The following is an 18,877-nucleotide window of genomic DNA, read 5'->3' on the forward strand; positions in this document are numbered from 1 at the left end:
AGTCAGCTACAATTTACCCACAATGCATCACATATTTGAACACACACCCAAGCACAAGAGTGCATTCAGACTCACCACATATGTTTGTCTGCCATCTTCAAGTCATGCGAGGACAAGAGACAAAAACCAAGATAGCAGACACAATTATTTGTTCTACAGTATTCTACATCAGAAGCCAGACTCTCCCCACAGAAATACGTTTTCCCCTTTCTTTTCCCTTTGCTTTATCTGAACTGCCTTGTTTTTTTAACTGCCTTCCCTCAGATTACTTTCTGTGCCCTTCAATACCCCTGGCCAGCCTCCATGTTCAGAACAGATTTAGGCGCCATGGGTTGTGAGCAAATATTTCCATTTTCTGTCACAAATCCATTTGAGGTCCCGTTTCCTTCTCTCCCCACACACACACACACACACACACACACACACACACACACACACACACACACACACACACACACACACACACACACACACACACACACACACACACATATGCACACACGCACAAGTAGGGATGTTGAGGTAACCATAGTACCACCAGTCATGATCGCAGTAAAATTCTACGTGACCGTTGAGTCACAGTAATCTCCTCTTATGCACTCTGGACATGCGTTGGTAGTACCCGACTCGCTAACAACCATCAGGTGGCTAATGGCCTGGTACTCAGGGCTCTATTGTCCCTCAAACCACTCTGACATCAATGTAAATGAAATCAAGAATCACATCAAACCTTTATCAAAACAGTATGTGCTTTTAAATCTCACCTAAATGTGTTTGATCAATTTGAAAAGAAGTTCAGCAGTTTGCAACTGAGTGGAAAACATGGTAGTTGTGGATGTTGTTTCATAGCCTAACACAACGAAATGGACAGCGCTTTTTAAGGTGACGATTCATTCAAAACACCCATAAGCATATTAGAGCTTATGCATTTGCATAGGCCTATATATGAGCCCAAGCACACCATATGGGCCAAGGCTATACTGTTGGTTCATTGATTGTGCAGAGCAGCTTACAGTGTTAGCCTACAATTATATTGAATTTGTATTTGATTTTGAATAGCCTAGTAAATAGGGCTTTTTTTCTCACAATTAATAGGTTGACATTACCTTTAGCTACAGAATATCTCACACATGCATGCACACACAAATCAAATAACATTTTACTTGTCACATACACCTGGTTAGCAGATGTTAATGCGAGTGTAGCGAAATGCTTGTGCTTCTAGTTCCGACAATGCAGTAATAACCAACGAGTGATCTAACCTAACAATCCCACAGCTACTACCTTATACACAAGTGTAAAGGGGTAAAGAATATGTACATTAAGATATATGAATGAGTGATGGTACAGAACGGCATAGGCAAGATGTAGTAGATGGTATTGAGTACAGTATATACATATGAGATGAGTAATGTAGGGTATGTAAACATAAAAGTGGCATAGTTTAAAGTGGCCAGTGATACATGCATTACATAAAGATGGCAAGATGCAGTAGATGATATAGAATACAGTATATACACATACATATGAGATGAGTAATGTAGGGTATGTAAACATTATATTAAGTGGCATTGTTTAAAGTGGCTAGTGATACATTTTTTACATAAATTTCCATTATTAAAGTGGCTGGAGTTGAGTCAGTATGTTGGCAGCAGCCACTCAATGTTAGTGGTGGCTGTTTAACAGTCTGATGGCCTTGAGATAGAAGCTTTTTTCCAGTCTCTCAGTCCCTGCTTTGATACACCTGTACTGACCTCGCCTTCTGGATGATAGCGGGGTGAACAGGCAGTGGCTCGGGTGGTTGTTATCCTTGATGATCTTTATGGCCTTCCTGTGACATCGGGTGGTGTAGGTGTCCTGGAGGGCAGGTAGTTTGCCCCCGGTGATGCGTTGTGCAGACCTCACTACCCTCTGGAGAGCCTTATGGTTGTGGGCGGAGCAGTTGCCGTACCAGGCGGTGATACAGCCCGCCAGGATGCTCTCGATTGTGCATCTGTAGAAGTTTGTGAGTGCTTTTGGTGACAAGTCAAATTTCTTCAGCCTCCTGAGGTTGAAGAGCCACTGCTGCGCCTTCTTCACAACGCTGTCTGTGTGGGTGGACCAATTCAGTTTGTCCGTGATGTGTACGCTGAGGAACTTAAAACTTACTACCATCTCCACTACTGTCCCGTCGATGTGGATAGGAGGGTGCTCCCTCTGCTGTTTCCTGAAGTCCACAATCATCTCCTTTGTTTTGTTGACGTTGAGTGTGAGGTTCCTGACACCACACTCCGAGGGCCCTCACCTCATCTCGTCGTTGTTGGTAATCAAGCCTACCACTGTAGTGTCGTCCACAAACTTGATGATTGAGTTGGAGGCATGCATGGCCACGCAGTCGTGGGTGAACAGGGAGTACAGGAGAGGGCTCAGAACGCACCCTTGTGGGGCCCCAGTGTTTAGGATCAGCGGGGTGGAGATGTTGTTACCTACCATCACCACCTGGGGGCGGCCCTTCAGGAAGTTCAGTACCCAGTTGCACAGGGCGGGGTCGAGACCCAGGATCTCGAGCTTGATGACGATTTTGGAGGGTACTATGGTGTTAAATGCTGAGCTGTAGTCGATGAACAGCATTCTCACATAGGTATTCCTCTTGTCCAGATGGGTTAGGGCAGTGTGGTTGCGATTGCGTCGTCTGTGGACCTATTGGGGAGGTAAGTAAATTGGAGTGGGTCTAGGGTGTCACGTAGGGTGGAAGTGATATGGTCCTTGACTAGTCTCTCAAAGCAGTTCATGATGACAGAAGTGAATGCTACGGGGCGGTAGTCGTTTAGTGCATGATAGTGTATAACAGTGTATGATTAACGTTTCCCTTCCTTACAATATATTCCATAGAAATGGCCATGTGAGGGACACCAGGAGAATTGCAGGCTTGACAAAGTAATGGGGAGAGTTGGAAATTGCCTGACACAGCTAATTAACAGCTAACCTGAAGTCATTCTTAATTTAAAATAATATGAATTCTCATAGCAAATTTAAAAAATTATAATAATAGGAAGACAAAGGAGTCTCAAACTTCTCATTTAAAGACTGGAAGAGTATTCATTAACTCAAACAAATTCAGATATTGTTGTCACTAATTGTTTTTTTGATCAATCAGATCAGCTATTTTTGCCATTCATTGGGCAAAAGGTCAGAATTGGGCTGCTTATGTGAATGCAGCCATTTAGGCCTATCAAATAATTCATAATGGTCTGTTGTCAGAAAGTGTCATGGCATAAAATGTCATTTTAGCATAAAAGCTAAGAGGGAGGGGAGCTACAAAAGTTGAGAGAAATAGTGAGTCTAAAAGCCAGCCTGTCAGCTATCTCCCCTCATATGACAAAGTAGTTAGAGGACAACAGACAGGCCCTTCCCTCTCCCGCAGAACGACGGCCACTGCTCGTTCCTGTAGACACTCACTATTTATAAAAAGGACACCACTTCAAACAGCACTTTCTACTGTCCTCCATCACCCAGAGCTCTTGTTTTTGTCATCCTAGAATTCTTCTATTGAAGATAAAACGTTTGCCAAAAAGCCCTGCAGTTTCTTTCTCCACCCGTTCTATTTGACATCTATGGCACGTCACTGAAACGTTGAGGAAAATCTATAATAATCGCCTGTAGTTTCTCAACACAAAACCACACGTTTCCTGAGCAGTCCTAGCAATAATTGGTTCCTCAGATGACAGAATGAAAACCCACCTCGATCCTGTTCATAGATTCTTTCCAATACCCAGACGGTTTTCAGACCTATAAGTTATATTTATTTGTTATTCCTATAGCTTAAATTTTTTTAAACAAAAAATATCCGTTTTATTGTCACATACACAGGAGCAAATGAGGGTTATGTGCCATGCTCACAGGTAGAGACAGATTGTTCCCCTCGTCGGCTCGGGTATTTGAACCAGGGAACTTTCGCTTAATGCAGAAATTACAAATATGCTATGATAGGGTCAAGTCATTCACTAGCAACAAGTCCTACCGGGAATAAGCAGAGGGGGGGAGTAACGCCTTAACACGACACATTCCTTTAAAGCTTCCCCCCCCACCCCCCCCCACCCCCCCCCCCCATACACAAAACACTATGAAATGATCGATCCCTAGGTTGTTAGTGGGTCCATTAAATGTGTATGTAAAAACATTAAATTTAACAAAACCATTTCACATCCAATTAGTCCATTCTCCCAGTCAAATGCTGACCTAAATATGGACTTTTGTCAGTCTGTACTCATCACCAGATACATTTTTTTTTCTCCATCATTGGGCAGATGCTTTCACTGACATAATGATTACCGGCACCATTTAATTCAGTTTTGAATTTGTGGAATAAATTGGTCTATTGAGGTCAGCCTGGGACACCTCATAAGAGGCAGTACAATGTGTTGTATTTCACAGGGGCATGCTGGATTAGGTAATTAATCAAACTGTCTGTGGTGTAATGAGGTTTTACCAGCCCTTTAATCCCCAGAAAATTAATCAACTGGAATTCAACAATTGTGAGCATCTTATAAAAGGTGAAGCCTTAAGCCCAGAAAACCAATGAGCACCCTTCCAGATTTCACCCCTCTCATATGACCTGTATCCAATTGTATAATTTTTTTTTTTAAAAGATCAAAATTTATATAAGTACTAATTTTAATTGGCTCATGATTTAGAATGCTTACAGAGTGTTTTCAGCAACATTTGATAAACAAATGGCCAGAACTACAGGTGAGGGTGAGACTCTAACTCAAAATAAGGCAACATGATTTCTCCCAACAACAAAAGCATTTCAAACAGTGTCATCTTAACAATATCCATTACAAGAAATCATACAATATCCACCCCAAAAAAGTGAAAAAACATTTGAAGGACATTTGAGTCTCATAATTAGTCATAGTGAAAATAATTGTGTTTATTAGACTCAGGTCTCCACGATATCAGTATACTAAAAGGAGAATTGTATTAAAAAGCCATGATAAAAAGCGTATAAAAGTACACATAAAAGTACACACGAGAAAGTGACAGAGATGCTGGTTAACTTGCTCAACATCTGCTCTGACGACGAGCTCATGTCTGAAGGAGACGACACCTGCGAGGGTAAAAAAAAAACACGCCCTGTTAAGAACTCTTTTTATTTTTTTAAATATTTTTTTATATATATTGACTTTCAATGTATATACTCACTAGTCAGTGCAGCAAAATTTAGCAAAGAGGTTGGAATAAATCAAGTAAAAGTGTGATTGTGCATGTACGGAAAACAGAACAGGAAGAAGGGTCAGTTAGTCTCAGTACAAGGTGCCGAAGCTGCCCATGCCGTTTCTCCTGAACTGGTTGTCCTGTATGGAGACAAACATCTCCTGGGAGAGCAGGTTGTCATCTGCCTGGGTCACTCCCAGCTCCTTCAGCATGCTCTTCTGGCGACGCTGCTTCTTGGCTGATGTGGCCACCAGCTCCCTCTTGATGGCATCGTTGCACTCCGTGAACTCCGGAGGAACGGCGTAACAAGACGAACAGGAGACTGGTTCTTTCACAGAGCAGTCGTCCACCACCGCTGCACGTCCACATCCACCCGCATCTTCCCCTCACCCTTCATGTCCTCGTTCCCTTCTTCTATATCCAGTTGCTCATCTGGAAAAGAACGTGAATCCGTTCATGACAGGCTTGTTAACACATCGCTGTGACATTCAGACCTAATACCACCACTTCCACTTCCTTCTCCATCATGACATTCGGATTTGTCATGTATGAAAACACCACGTCTTCCTGTGAAATATTACTATATTCTGTTCAAATCAGACTAACAGTGTATTCTAACAAAGACTGCCCTTTGGGATCAATGGTAGATAATTGCCTTGCTCTTACCTTTTCAAATCCAAATGCAAGCAGCCTCTTTTCGACGTTTAAAGTGGAGAATGGAGTGTTGAGAAATGTTTAAATAACAGCTTTTTTTGCAAATTCCGGATGGGAAATAACAAGGGACCATAATGGACATCATCTTTTCAATAACAACGCAAATGACAATTACTACCCGGTTGTTGGCTTAGTAGTGTCTCCGCAAAAATTCATGAATGTTGCAGATTACATTTTTAAAGGGTAATCTGAAGAGAAGAGATAGCTTTGTTTATTTATTTATTTTATTTTTAAGGTCAAATTTCTGCCACTTTCGCTCATTCTCCTGTCTGGGGTAGAGGTATTTATTCCTGTGTACTGGGGTTAAACAATAAGGGACATTCCATTACAGGACATCGGAGAGTGAGGGAGATGAAGAGAGCAACTCCAGATGTATTTTAAGCCACGCCACCTTCAGCTGCACCTTTTATTCTGTAGCTGCCCTGGACTGAAGGTCAAGCACATTTTCTCACAAACTTCCCAGTGAAACCAACTCAGCCTTCCAGAGACAGTAAACCCATTGATGTGGGAAATACTGAGTAAGTCTTGGTTAGTACCTAGTCTCGTGTGACAATCCTGTCCTGTTAATTCTACCTAAGGAAGTCTATTGGAACTTCCGTATTGGATTATGTGCTTGAATGGGAGCGCTGGTATTCAATACTCAACCAAAATTTTCTCTAAGTTTAAATGATATTTCCCCTCAGAGGCATTACAGTTTTTTCCTTGTTTCGTCCATGTCTCTTTTCATACCATGTAAGAAAGTTTGAGTAGCTTGTGCGGTGTTAGTTTTGTATCTTAAGCTTGCTCGCTTGTTGCAGATCTCAATTTTCATGAAGACAAAACTCGATTCGGAACGCCACCGACGCAAAATATGTGAAAGATTTGGTAAGTGTCGATGCATCACTAGTTTCCATCTAGACTGTGTTTTACGGCACCCCTTTTTTTATATAATATTCCTGAGGAAAACTTCCCCAGGCTTTGGAACTAGTTCATACCTGTAGGGGTGTCTTCCTGTGCAGCCTCGCCTGGTACAGCATCACTAGGTTAGACCAGGATCACTCCGTATCCCTTGTTGTTGTGGATCACATTGTTCACCATGGGGATCTTGGGCATGGTGTCCAGCTCATCAGCAAAGTCCTGGTGGGGTTGAAGGGATGGAGGAGGTTGACAGATGAGCAACAGAGAGGGGGGGGAAAGACAGGCATAAACAGAGTCATCACGTCGGTCTTCCTGCTTAAGTTGTCCTGGCCAAGTCCAACACACCGAGCAGAGAGACAACAGGAAGGAAAGCTCTGTGTGAGGGAGCGATAAAAAACACACTACCGTTCTAGCCTCAGGGAATGAGATAAGACCCCAGAACTCGTCTGAAGGTAACAAGGGAAATAAGTCCATATTTGTTTTTGCGGTGTGTGTGTGCATTTTAACATCTTTCTCCACTAAATTCAATTTCGGTTGAGGGAAGATAATGCCACAGGCTTAGAATTGAACTGAACCTAGGAAGAGATGGAGGTTGGATGTGCTAGTGCTGGGAACAGTAATATACAGATTGGTAAATGACCAGTAGAACTTCAAATCTCCCAACTTGATCAGGATACCTTCTTTGCAGTGATGTATGCCATTTCCCACCATACTGCAGACACTGCCAGGATAGATCTCCACACCAGATCCCTATAGCACAACAGTTATCAGCATGTAGAGACACAGCTAGGCTACTGCACGGCCTCAGACACACACAATGATTAACACGAGAGCTAGATCTGTACTAGTAAAAAAAAACAAAGCCACCATGAAAGAGTGATGACTTCTCACCTTAGAGCCGTAGAGGTCACACGTGTTCATAGTCAAGTGGGCTGACGTCCGCACAATGACACCGGTCGTCTCGCACTGAAGGACACAGTTCTCCATCTCCAGCTTACCCTGATGTACACCTGGAGACAAGAGGGAAATAAGATGAAGATTGACACTAGGAGGTAAATAAAGAGACCAGCTAGATCCTAGTATTCCGAATGCGTGTATGACCATAACCCCATTTTCCTCCTGGAAAGTCATTGATATATGGCTGTTGCCAGATATTAAGCAGTGCCAGCAGCTTAGGCAGAATTACTAACGCAGGACAATGGGTAGAGTTGGGGGGCAGGGTTGATGTAGAGGCAGCATCACATTGGGAAAAGGACTAAGAGGACTCACAGAGGATGCCTTCGACAGCGTCGTGCTGGATGAACTTGACGTTGGAGACCTTCACGTCGGCTCCTGTTGACGCCACAAACGAGTCCCCTTTGTTCTTCTTCTCAATCACCACCTCATCAGGTAGGCCGAACCCTGAAAATAAAGAAGATTTATTCGCCTAAATCAGGGCCTAAAATGTTATTTTTGGTCCACCAGTCACCAGAACAGGTAGATTTAAAAATCTACCAGCCACTCAGCTCTCCCCCCCACCCACCCCACACAAAAAAACAGAAGAGCATGCTTTGTAGTTTTTCTAAAACAAATTCATTACTAGCAAGAAATAATGTGCTATATTGTATAATTAAATTTGTGGCCTGAGTATTTGGTTTGCGCTTAGTGGGACTAACATTTGTTTTCAACAGGAGAATGACCCAAAACACACCTCCAGGCTGTGTAAGGGCTATTTGACCAAGGAGAGTGATGGAGTGCTGCATCAGATGACCTGGCCTGCACAATCACCCGACCTCAACCAAATTGAGATGGTTTGGGATGAGTTGGACTGCAGAGTGAAGGAAAAGCAGCAAACAAGTGCTCAATATATATATATATATATATATATATATGGGAACTCCTTCAAGACGGATAGAAAAGCATTCCTCGTGAAGCTGGTTGAGAGTATGCTAAGAGTGTGCAAAGCTGTCATCAAGGTAAAGGGTGGCAATTTGAAGAATCTCAAACATATTTTGATTTGTTTAACACTTTTTTGGTTACTACATTATTCCATAGGTATTATTTCATAGGTTTGATGTCTTCATTATTATTCTATAATGTAGAAAATATTTTTACAAAATAAAGAAAAACCCTTGAATGAGCAGGTGTTCTAAAACTTTTGACCGGTAGTGTATGTCTGCGGCAGAGGGACAAGAGAGCCATGAAAAAGGCATTTTGATCTGTCATGGAGATAAGTGCTGAAAACATGTTGGCTCAACATTTAAAAAGATGGCGAACAAGCAATAGAATGATGAGCTATTAGGTTTTGGCGTAGGTACAGCCGACTAGCGCTAGCTAACATTAACTACCTAGCAATAATCTAAACTTGGAGCCACTGTATCGATAGGAACTCTGTAAAAACAATAGGGCAATACTCTATTACTGTATTGATCCCCCCTCCCCACCACCAACTGTACATAGAAATAATAAATTTTGATTAAATTGCATTTGCTCCATCTTTGCATGCTGACGGCTGGGACAACTGGGTCATGGCTCAATTGGCCACAGTGTTGGGTCTGAACTCTCCTTCCAACCTCACAGTGGTGTACATGACAAGTAGTGATTCAGCACAATCCCAGGCAGGCAGAATGTGATGGACAGTGTTCTGACGTCTAGGGTTCATTATTCTCTGTTCCTTGACAGATGGCCTGGAGACAGGTGTTCCATAATGTGGCCAGCAATTCTACAGCATTGGCTAGGTTCCACACGCCGCCATTGGAAAGGCCAAAGGCTGAATATCGATTGGTAAAGTCATAGGCCCATGCACACATCCAGGAGAGGAAAACCCTATTCCCAGTGGGCTTCATGACTGGCAAAAATGTGCTGCTGCTTAGAGAATTAATTTTTAAAAATGCTAAAACGGGTGCAATGATTGCAGATCAAGAATCCAGTCTGTTCTTAACAAGTGCTGACTGACTGAACCTCCTCACTAATGAATTCTAATGTCTCCTTAGGAACACGCTTTTCGGGAAATTCTCGCAATACTTATTATGAAGATAGATAATATGCATTTTTTCCCCTCCGTCTTTGATACAGCAATATCCAAAAAGCAATAAACGCATGTGTGTGCCCTGCTCCTCTAAATATCAAAGGCTCTTTGGTGGGAGGGAGAATTCTATTATGGTAATCCGGCAGTGGTCTAATTGAGTTGCTCTTTTCCTGTCATGGTGCAGTGCCAGGCAGCGCTGCATCATATTTCCACACCCTCTTTATCTCAGCTTTCAGGGGTTTCCTAGCACCACAGGAGGGCACGCACATAGAAACAGACGCATGTAAACAGCCCCTCCAATCTCCCCTCCCTCTATCCAACTCGGCAGGCCCCCCATTTGCATAAAGAGACTGACGCGGCGCCTCTGCTCTGACCTCTCCTCGCCCGAGCTAGCCTTCTCTATGCATTAATATCATCCCTGTTCTTATTCTTACTGCGCCAGCAAGCTCTATTTTATTCCCGAGGGCTCCCTCTGTACATCCCACATCCTCTCTGCTATACGTTCATTTCACTCCATGTGCTGTAGATTGAGTGGTCGTTTTACCTTCGACACGCACTAACGCGCCACATAGTACAACCAGTACCATAACAGTATCATCTGCAGGTGAAGACTTGATTTCATCTGAAACACTTACACAAGTGTTCAATATGAAAACAACTTCCATGGCCGTAACAGTACTTCGCAGCACATTAGTCACAGATATAGCAACAGATTCTTTAGTGACAGGAAGGAATGGAAGGATTCAGACAACCTGCAAAATGTGTTGAACAACTCACTCATGTAAAAAAAAAAAAAAAAAAATCAGAGGGACATTTTTGCAATGAATGAACATCGGACTTCAATAAATGGAAAACAGAAAATTAGCAGAGGCCTCTTGCTCGATTCAGATAGTGGAATCTGGATTTTTACAATACCAGATTCTACTCCTTATTACCTGAATCCAGTAAGAGGCATCCCTGGCTGGCTAATAGCAACAAAGACTACATAACATAAGATAATAAATACATAACAGTGCAGGCTGCAGAGGGGAGGACACCTCATAATAATGGCTGGAAATGGAGTTGAATGGAATGGTATCAAACATGTGTTTGATACCATTCATTTCCAGACGTTATTATGAGCGGTCCTCCCCTCAGCAGGTAACTGACAAAATAAAGGAAACAACAAAGTGTCTCAATAGGGTGTTGGGCCACCACGAGCCGGGAACAGCTTCAATGCACCTTGTCATCAATTCTTCAAGTGTCTGGAACTCTATTGGAGGGATGCAACATTCTTCCACAAGAAATTCCATAATTTGGTGTTTTGTTGATGGTGGTGGAATCTCCCATACGTGTTCAATTGGGTTGAGATCTGGTGACAGACGGCCATGGCAAATAGTTTACATCGTTTTAAGTCAGGAACCACGCCCGTGTGGAAGCACCTGCTTTCAAGATACTCTGTAGCCCTCATTGAGTTGTTTCTCCATTACTCTGGCAGTTAGTTACCTGTACATACATACAGCAGTAGTGCATCCTGCCATTATAAAGGCTGCTTGCAGAAATATGAAAAATTACCTTCCACTGATATGGAGTCTGGGATACTGATGGAGCTGGTGACAGTGTAGTGTCCTTGAAGGATGATGACCACGTCTCCCTCGTAGCAGGCACTCACAGCCAGCAGGGGCTCACTGTGAAACTAATATTTAAACACAGAGCAGTTCCAGTACACAGTCGGTCTATACAACACAGATCTGCGCTCACGACTAAACAAAGAAAGACACAAAAACACATGTTTTCTGCTTCTAACGTCTCAGTGGAATACAAAGATAGAGCCGAGGCATTCAGGCGAACAGACACAGCTTCTACAAATGCTGGTGGAATGCCAGTGTACAGGAACTAGGGAGGTCAAATTTAAAAAAAAGCCCACACACCTTAGCAAATCCCAGCGTATTAGACCAATACACAAGTGTGACATCGTTAGAGAACTTAACCATTGGGTTCCATCTCTGGTCATCTCATTAAACAGGCCATTTGAAATGGAAACCTGGGCAAACATACATTTGACAAAATACAATATGCCTAAGAATGGATAAATGTCATGGATGTAAAAAATATATATATATAAAAAAATATGTATATTTTATTTGTTTGCCATACATGTATTTCAAACTCTTCCCCTGAGAATTTGGGTCCTAGCTTGTCTGCCATCAGGCTCTGCAGCTGGCTGACTGTAGTGGAGACGGACACGACATGGACCATCCGGCCACCGGAGACACGAGGCCCCTTGGCCCTGCAAGCCTGCTGCCTTGAGTTCACCTTGTATCCCAGCACATACCTGCAGTGTCAGGAGAGAATGCATTTATGTAGAAGAACACTATGGTACAGCATTGGACAAAGCAGAATGGTTGCATCACCACTTTCCAATAGCGTCTCAAAGTATAGGCCAGGGGAGGCTACTGAAGGGAGAATAATTGCCGGAACGGAGCATATGGAATGGCATCAAACACCTGGAAAACCCATGTGTTTGATACCATTCCACTGATTCCGCTCCAGTCATTACCACGAGCCCGTTCTCCCCAATTAAGGTGGCACGAAGTGTGCGTTAGTAGTAACTATACATTCAATTGCTGTCCCTCTTTTGTATTCTAACCAGAATATGATGCATTGAACCGGACTGTAGTGTACTGTCCTTCTGTGAGAAGTTTTGCTCTCAACTGGGGCAGTATAGGTCAAACATGTTAGCTCAGGGACAGAGGTGAATCCAATAGCCTTTACTCAGCCTTCCTATTTTTCCCTCTGTTATGAGACCAACTTCATCAGTCACACAACTACTCCCTCAACACACTCTGCAGAGGCACTGATAGCTCCTCTCAGTCTTCCCACCCCGTGTCCCCTTGGCCAGCTACCTGAGCAGCGGGTTCTCAATGATCCGGAGTTTGCGCTTCAGAGCCTCCATCTGCTCGTACATCCTTAGGCCCTCCACCATGGACACGTTGTCCAGCTCCGACTCCGAGTCGCTGCTGATGCCGTTCCGCAGGCTAGAAAACTCCTGGAACTTCTGAGAGCAGCGTGCCAAAAGAGAGTAATACTCTGTCACAAGTCCAGCAGGCACCCGATCCTCCAGAATATCATAAAACCTACAGGGTTGACAGCCACAGAGAAAGAAATACTTATTTTGTTTTCCTTAAAACACAATCGCATTATGAGGACTGCTGGGAACAAATTGTTCAGCAACATTGGAGGGCAACGAGAGGTTAAGGTAGGATAACTCTAGAGGAGATGCTCAGAGCACAGCATTGTTTGTTTGACGGCCATGTCCGGCACTTGAAAATGTTCTTAACCATTATTTGGAGAATGAATCGAGACCCTCCATTCTACCTAAGGAGCCGATCGTGAATGGGTTAAAGACATTCTTTGTCTATTAAAAGCAAAATCGGCAAACAGTGTCCTTGGTATAAACTAGGAGCTGATTGCTCTAACATTAACAAGCTTGTGGATTTCTGCTGAAGCCAATAAGATATCTTTTAACCCTCTTCTCCACCCATAAAAAAAATAGGAGACGCCACAGTACACTCACAATCCCCGGGTACATACTGCCATCTAGTGGCCAAGGAATAATCTGCACCCTCTCACAAACAACATATCCAGCTCTAACCATTAGACACGGAGCTTGCTCAAGTGTTCCTGAACTGCACTCATTTACAATGCTCTACAGGTTCCTATGCCATATGGCCATTCTGATAGCGGCATTAAAATAATGGGTTCAAGCTAGCCGTGTCATTGGCAGATCTGAACCAAAACAGCCTAAATGAGAATGTGCCAATCTAGCCCACACACACTGACTAATGTTCCCACCCCCACCCCCCCACTATCACCCTTCTACACGTACAGCCTGAGGCGGGGCTCCACACATCTGACAAAGTAGTCAAAGTCATCATCCTCGTCGTCTCACTGTCTCCAGAAGAGACCACGAAATTTGAACACACCCTTCTGTTATTTAGTATCACATAAGAACTAGTCCATTTATAATTTTTTTGCCGCTGTAATGTGACGGGTGATGTCGGTTCTGTCTCGTCTGTCAAATCAAACTTTGTCACATGCGCCGAATACAACAAGGGTAGACCTTACCGTGAAATGCTTACTTTACAAGCCCCTAACTCTTCTTGAACTGCACTGTTGGTTAAGAAAATATTTACCAAATAAACTAATGTAAAAAATATATATAAAGTAACACAATAAAACAACAATAACGAGGCTATATAACTTACAGGGTACCGGTCCCGAGTCAATGTGCGGGGGTTAGGGATGAAAGGGTTACCGGTTTCACGATGAACCACGTTAAAATTCCAGACGATAAGTATTACCGTTTCACATTTTTATTATCATTAAAAACTCACGGTAAATACTGTCCAGCATCAACCAGTTAGCAACAGTCTGACGAAGGCGCAGCATGCAACGTGGGTTTTGTTGTGTGTGAAAACATGATGGAAGGCAGTGACAGTGCTCGGGAGATTTGTCAGCCTTCTAAGAGGACCAAATCTGAAGTGTGGTCTTATTTTGGGTTTTAGGGGAACTTAATCGAAGATTGTCACCCTGTCTGCAGAACATGCAAATAAAAAAATTGCTGCGAAAGGGGGAAACACTAGTGACCACCACCCACTACTTTATAGCGAATGCAAGGTAAGCTTTTCCCTCAATGCATGATGTGGGGACTTCGGAATGGGTGAAAAATACCATGGTTTGTCTGTTTAACTTGCTAATAGCTTGTCAATAATGTAAACTGAAGCTTTCAGTGTTGCCTACTCTTGTAAAAACACTACACGTTGTTCGGCTGCTGTATACACCCATTGCACAAGTAATGTACAGCCAGAAGAGGACTTCCTAGGTTCTGGCCTTTCTAGGGAGTTTTTCCTAGTCACCGTGCTTCTACACCTGCATTGCTTGCTGTTTGGGGTTTTAGGTTGGGTTTCTATATAGCACTTTGTGACATCAGCTGATGTAAGAAGGGCTTTAAAAATACATTTTATTTGATGTAGTTGTCACCCAAACAACATATTTTATTCATCTACAATCCGGCAGACTTCGACTTGGTCGTAAAAGTGTTTTAACAGGAGAAACACTAGACTCCTATACAACACAAATACACTGTATTTATGTCAATTGTTGGGCTCATCGCAATTATCACTGTCTTCTTAAGACTGATTTGTATTCATGTAAATTGTGCATGGGGTCATTGCATATTCTCAAATGCAACACAGAAGATAGACTGTGTGTGTGAACAATAGTAATTATAATGTAACACCAACATTAATAATACATTAGCTATTCCCTTGTTTACGGAGTGGTCGTGCAGCAGGCTAACCCAGTGATGCTACTGGTCCCTCCTCATCTACAGTTGTGACACACTAGAGCAAGCATTTTTAAAAAGGCAAGCTGCTTATGTACCCACATCAAAAACATTCTCAAGACCTCACTGCAGCCCTTTCATTAAGTTGAGAGGCCGGGCTTTCTGAGGCTGATGAAGGTTGCCGTGCCTCACTACAAAGTGAGTGCTGCTAATTTTCTTTGTTTGTTTATTTGATTGCTTAAGGTTGTGTTCATTTAAACTTGCACTAGGGAAACTTTTACCTCATGGCGCCATCGTTAATGTTATTATTTTAATGTTTATGCACACAAAAAGTGCATAGTGCTGCTAATTCTATTTGTCGGTTTTCAATATAAAATTTGGTGAAATGATTTCAGTGTGCGTGTCAGTACTTTAAGAACATTTCCAGCACATTTTAACAATACCACGATAATACTGATAACCGTGGTCACTATAACCGTGATACGAAATGTTCATACCGTTTCATCTCTAGCGGAGGTACAGGTTAGTTGAGGTAATATGTACATTCAGATAGGGGTGAAGTGACATGTCATGTCCATTGACATTATTCTGAGTGCTTTTGTAAAAAAAGTTGACATATTGCAGCTTTTAACCACTCCAAAAAATAAGTTTTTCTAAAGTTCTATCAAGTGGACAAAAAGACAAGAGAGATACATTTTCACACGCACAGTAAGTCAGGCACAGCAACATTGAATGGCAGTTCCACCCCATGCAAAGTCCGACAACAAGAGGCATGTATCACAGGTGCTTTTTCTTGTGCTTTCTAATCTGACATGGAAAGAATAACTGCGGCTTTAACAGCCCTTTGAAAAAAAAACTCAGCAGTTTTATTAACAATGGGGACTTACCGGAGGTGCTCAAGTGCCAGCGCAGTCTGGTCAAAGTCCCCAGACTCATCAAACACCACATGGAGCTCCTGCAGAGGCACTTTGTGCAGTGTGGCCTCTAAGAGGGTATTCATGGCCGCCTCTGTGAGCTCGCAGCCTCTCGTCTCACACTGCAGGGGCACCACCAGCTTCACCTTGGCTTTCAGCTCCTTATAGTTCACATCCGCCATCTGAGGAAAGGGGCATAAGTATGAGGTTGTGACCTTCATATGACCATTTTTCAAGGGTAAATGGTTAGGCTACCTTGTTTGACTACTTCTGCTCCACTGATCAGATCCAACCATCTGTATAACATTGGAAAAGATAGCTGTTTCACTGTTTAACCAGACCTCTGGATTAAGATTCCCTATAAAACTGCATCCAGAATGCAAGTGTTCCAATTCATTTCATGCAGTGTACAAAGCACAGCTCCATTAGACAAGTCTCTTGCTGGGAAATCTTTCAGGTCGAAGTGACTTACCTCCACTGGCACATCAAACACGTCTGTGCACCACTGTGCCTGCCAGTCACAAGGCTCCAGAACCTTCTCCAGGTAGTCAGCTGTGAAGGCCTTCACCTCTGATGTTTTACAATCACCTGTGCAAAACAGCACAGACAGCATCTGAGACAACACCTCAAGTCAGCTTTGTTTAGATTTTTCACTGGGAGCCTTGAAAGATCGATCAATATGGTTGTAGTAATCATCTTTCATCCTCTTTAGCCAGTAAACCTGACAACTGAATTGATGTAAGACCATGTAAGGTTATCATACCTAGCGTGTAGTCTTGATAGGCTTTGAATCTCTCGTAATAAAGCAGTTCATTTGTCTGAAAGGTGTCAGGAAGGGATGCATCTCCTACGCATTCATCACGTTGCAACTGAGTACCAGCCATATCAGGGTTGAAGTAGTCTGTGCCACTGTCACCGTCATCCTCCTCATTCTGAAAAAGCCCTGTGTTAGAAAATAAAGTATCAGTTAGATTGATATATAATTTACTACTTGGATGCATAGTGCAACGTGGTTTCCTTCCATTTTGCCCTATCCTTCATGATCAATTACTGATCTGGCATGGCCTAGCAGCGGGTATTGATCAAGGGGAGACAAAATAATTCCATGGATAGGTACTGATACATTTTCTCTCTCTAACAGTTCTTTGAAATACAGCAAATAGAGATGAAAGTAGATATACCTAGCCTTATTTGCTGTTATGAGTCAACAGTTGGTGGCATTGCGTGTTTAGCTAGGTTGCAGTAACATTAGATAACTAGCTAAGTAAATTGACAAAGGTGAACGTTAGCATGCCAACATTATTAGCTAGGTTAGCTGCACGGTTGAGATGTGCAACAATAGTTACTAAACAAAACCATGTCTGACAACATCTTCTTGTCGCAAATTAAAATCTCTGGCGTCCTCTTGTAATTCAACTCCAAATCCACTTTGTCTGTCTTGTTCTGTCCACTTTCACTTGAAGTCATTGAATCTGCTGTCGACCTCATTCTATCGGCCTCCGTGTTTTTTTTTTTTTTGTTGTCATATTTCAAAAATCAACTTACATCGCTACATCAAACATGTCTAACAAACCAAACGCAGGTATTAACACTACTCAAACATACAACAAATATCAATAAAATAATACAAAATAAACTATTTAAGTGCAATTATATTCACTCTGAAAAGATCTTATTATAATGATTCATGAAGATGTTATTCTTGTTGTTATTCACTAGGGCTAATGTTTTAGTAAGATAATTAAATTCAATCAGAAAAATGTGTAATTTTGGTATAGAATTTTGGAATTTTTGTTTGTGTATAAAGTATTTGGCAACAAGAATGTAAAAAGTTAACAATCATTTCAGTGGTTTTGTTATCATTGCAATGGTAACATATATATTTCATGTAAAAAATATAGGCAGTGTTCATAATGGTAAATAAGTACTTTGCAAGGTTTTCCCAAAAATCTGACACAAATTTACATTCAAAGAACAAGTGAGACAGATTCTCACCTTCGTTTTCACAGAAAACGCAGATATCATCAATAGCCACAAATTTGGAAATCATAGAATTACATGGATATATCTTATGTAAAATTTTGAAGTGCACTTCCTTAATTAACTTTCTTTGGTATACAGTATTTGTAAGGCCTTAACCATGCATTTTTCCAGACAATGTCAGGAATAAGCATGTTCCAGAAAAACTTTCCTCTCGGTGTAAGTTGGTTTTGTGAATGAAGAATTTGTCTTATATATTTATTACAACAAGATCTCTCAAGTAAGCCCACGCCTTCCAATCTGAGTTCTATATAAACTTTGTGATCATTCCCAAAATTAAGATGAGTTTTCATAAGTGTAGTTAAACCACTGGGAACGGCTTTGATCACAGAAATAAACTCTCTGAAAGGTATTGGAAACTCTTTCAATGTTATAAATTGTTCATATGTGAGAATATTACCCTTGTTGTTGAAAATATCAAGAACAAAGTCAATATTCCTCTCATGCCAGCTGGGGTAGAACAATTACTTATTCCTTACAGTTAGGTCTGAATTATTCCACAAAAGAGCTTTATGAGGGGAAAAATTGTGCAGGAAACATATTTTCCAGGCCATTAAAGCTTGTTGGTGAAACCTAGCCAATTTACTGGGTAATCTTTCGGGAATATAATCACATTTCAGTAAAAATTGAAGACCTCCCAATTTATTAAACACATTATTTGGAATGAAATACCATATTGAATCGGTATCGATCAAACAGTTTTTTCAACCAGTTTATCTTGAAAGTGTTATTTATGTCAGCAAACTCCAACACTTCTAGACCGCCTTCAGCTCTTTTGTTAGA

At 42.0% G+C, this 18,877-nt stretch overlaps 1 protein-coding gene across 1 annotated transcript; it reads right to left on the reverse strand.

Moving 5' to 3' along the window:
* Positions 1-5,184: 5,184 nt before the first annotated feature.
* On the reverse strand, positions 5,185-16,978 carry LOC110526937 (SHC SH2 domain-binding protein 1-like). Its single transcript, XM_036981767.1, has 11 exons — positions 16,818-16,978; positions 16,527-16,642; positions 16,028-16,236; positions 12,700-12,930; positions 11,951-12,128; positions 11,369-11,489; positions 8,077-8,208; positions 7,699-7,817; positions 7,473-7,557; positions 6,936-7,028; positions 5,185-5,551 (listed from the first exon to the last, which is right to left on the reverse strand). The coding sequence occupies exons 1-11, from the start codon at positions 16,936-16,938 to the stop codon at positions 5,286-5,288; spliced, it is 1,671 nt and encodes a 556-aa protein (XP_036837662.1). The 5' UTR covers positions 16,939-16,978; the 3' UTR covers positions 5,185-5,285.
* Between the last annotated feature and the right edge of the window lie 1,899 nt (positions 16,979-18,877).

The sequence above is a fragment of the Oncorhynchus mykiss genome, chromosome 6 (assembly GCF_013265735.2).
Source record: "Oncorhynchus mykiss isolate Arlee chromosome 6, USDA_OmykA_1.1, whole genome shotgun sequence".
Lineage (NCBI taxonomy): Eukaryota > Metazoa > Chordata > Actinopteri > Salmoniformes > Salmonidae > Oncorhynchus > Oncorhynchus mykiss.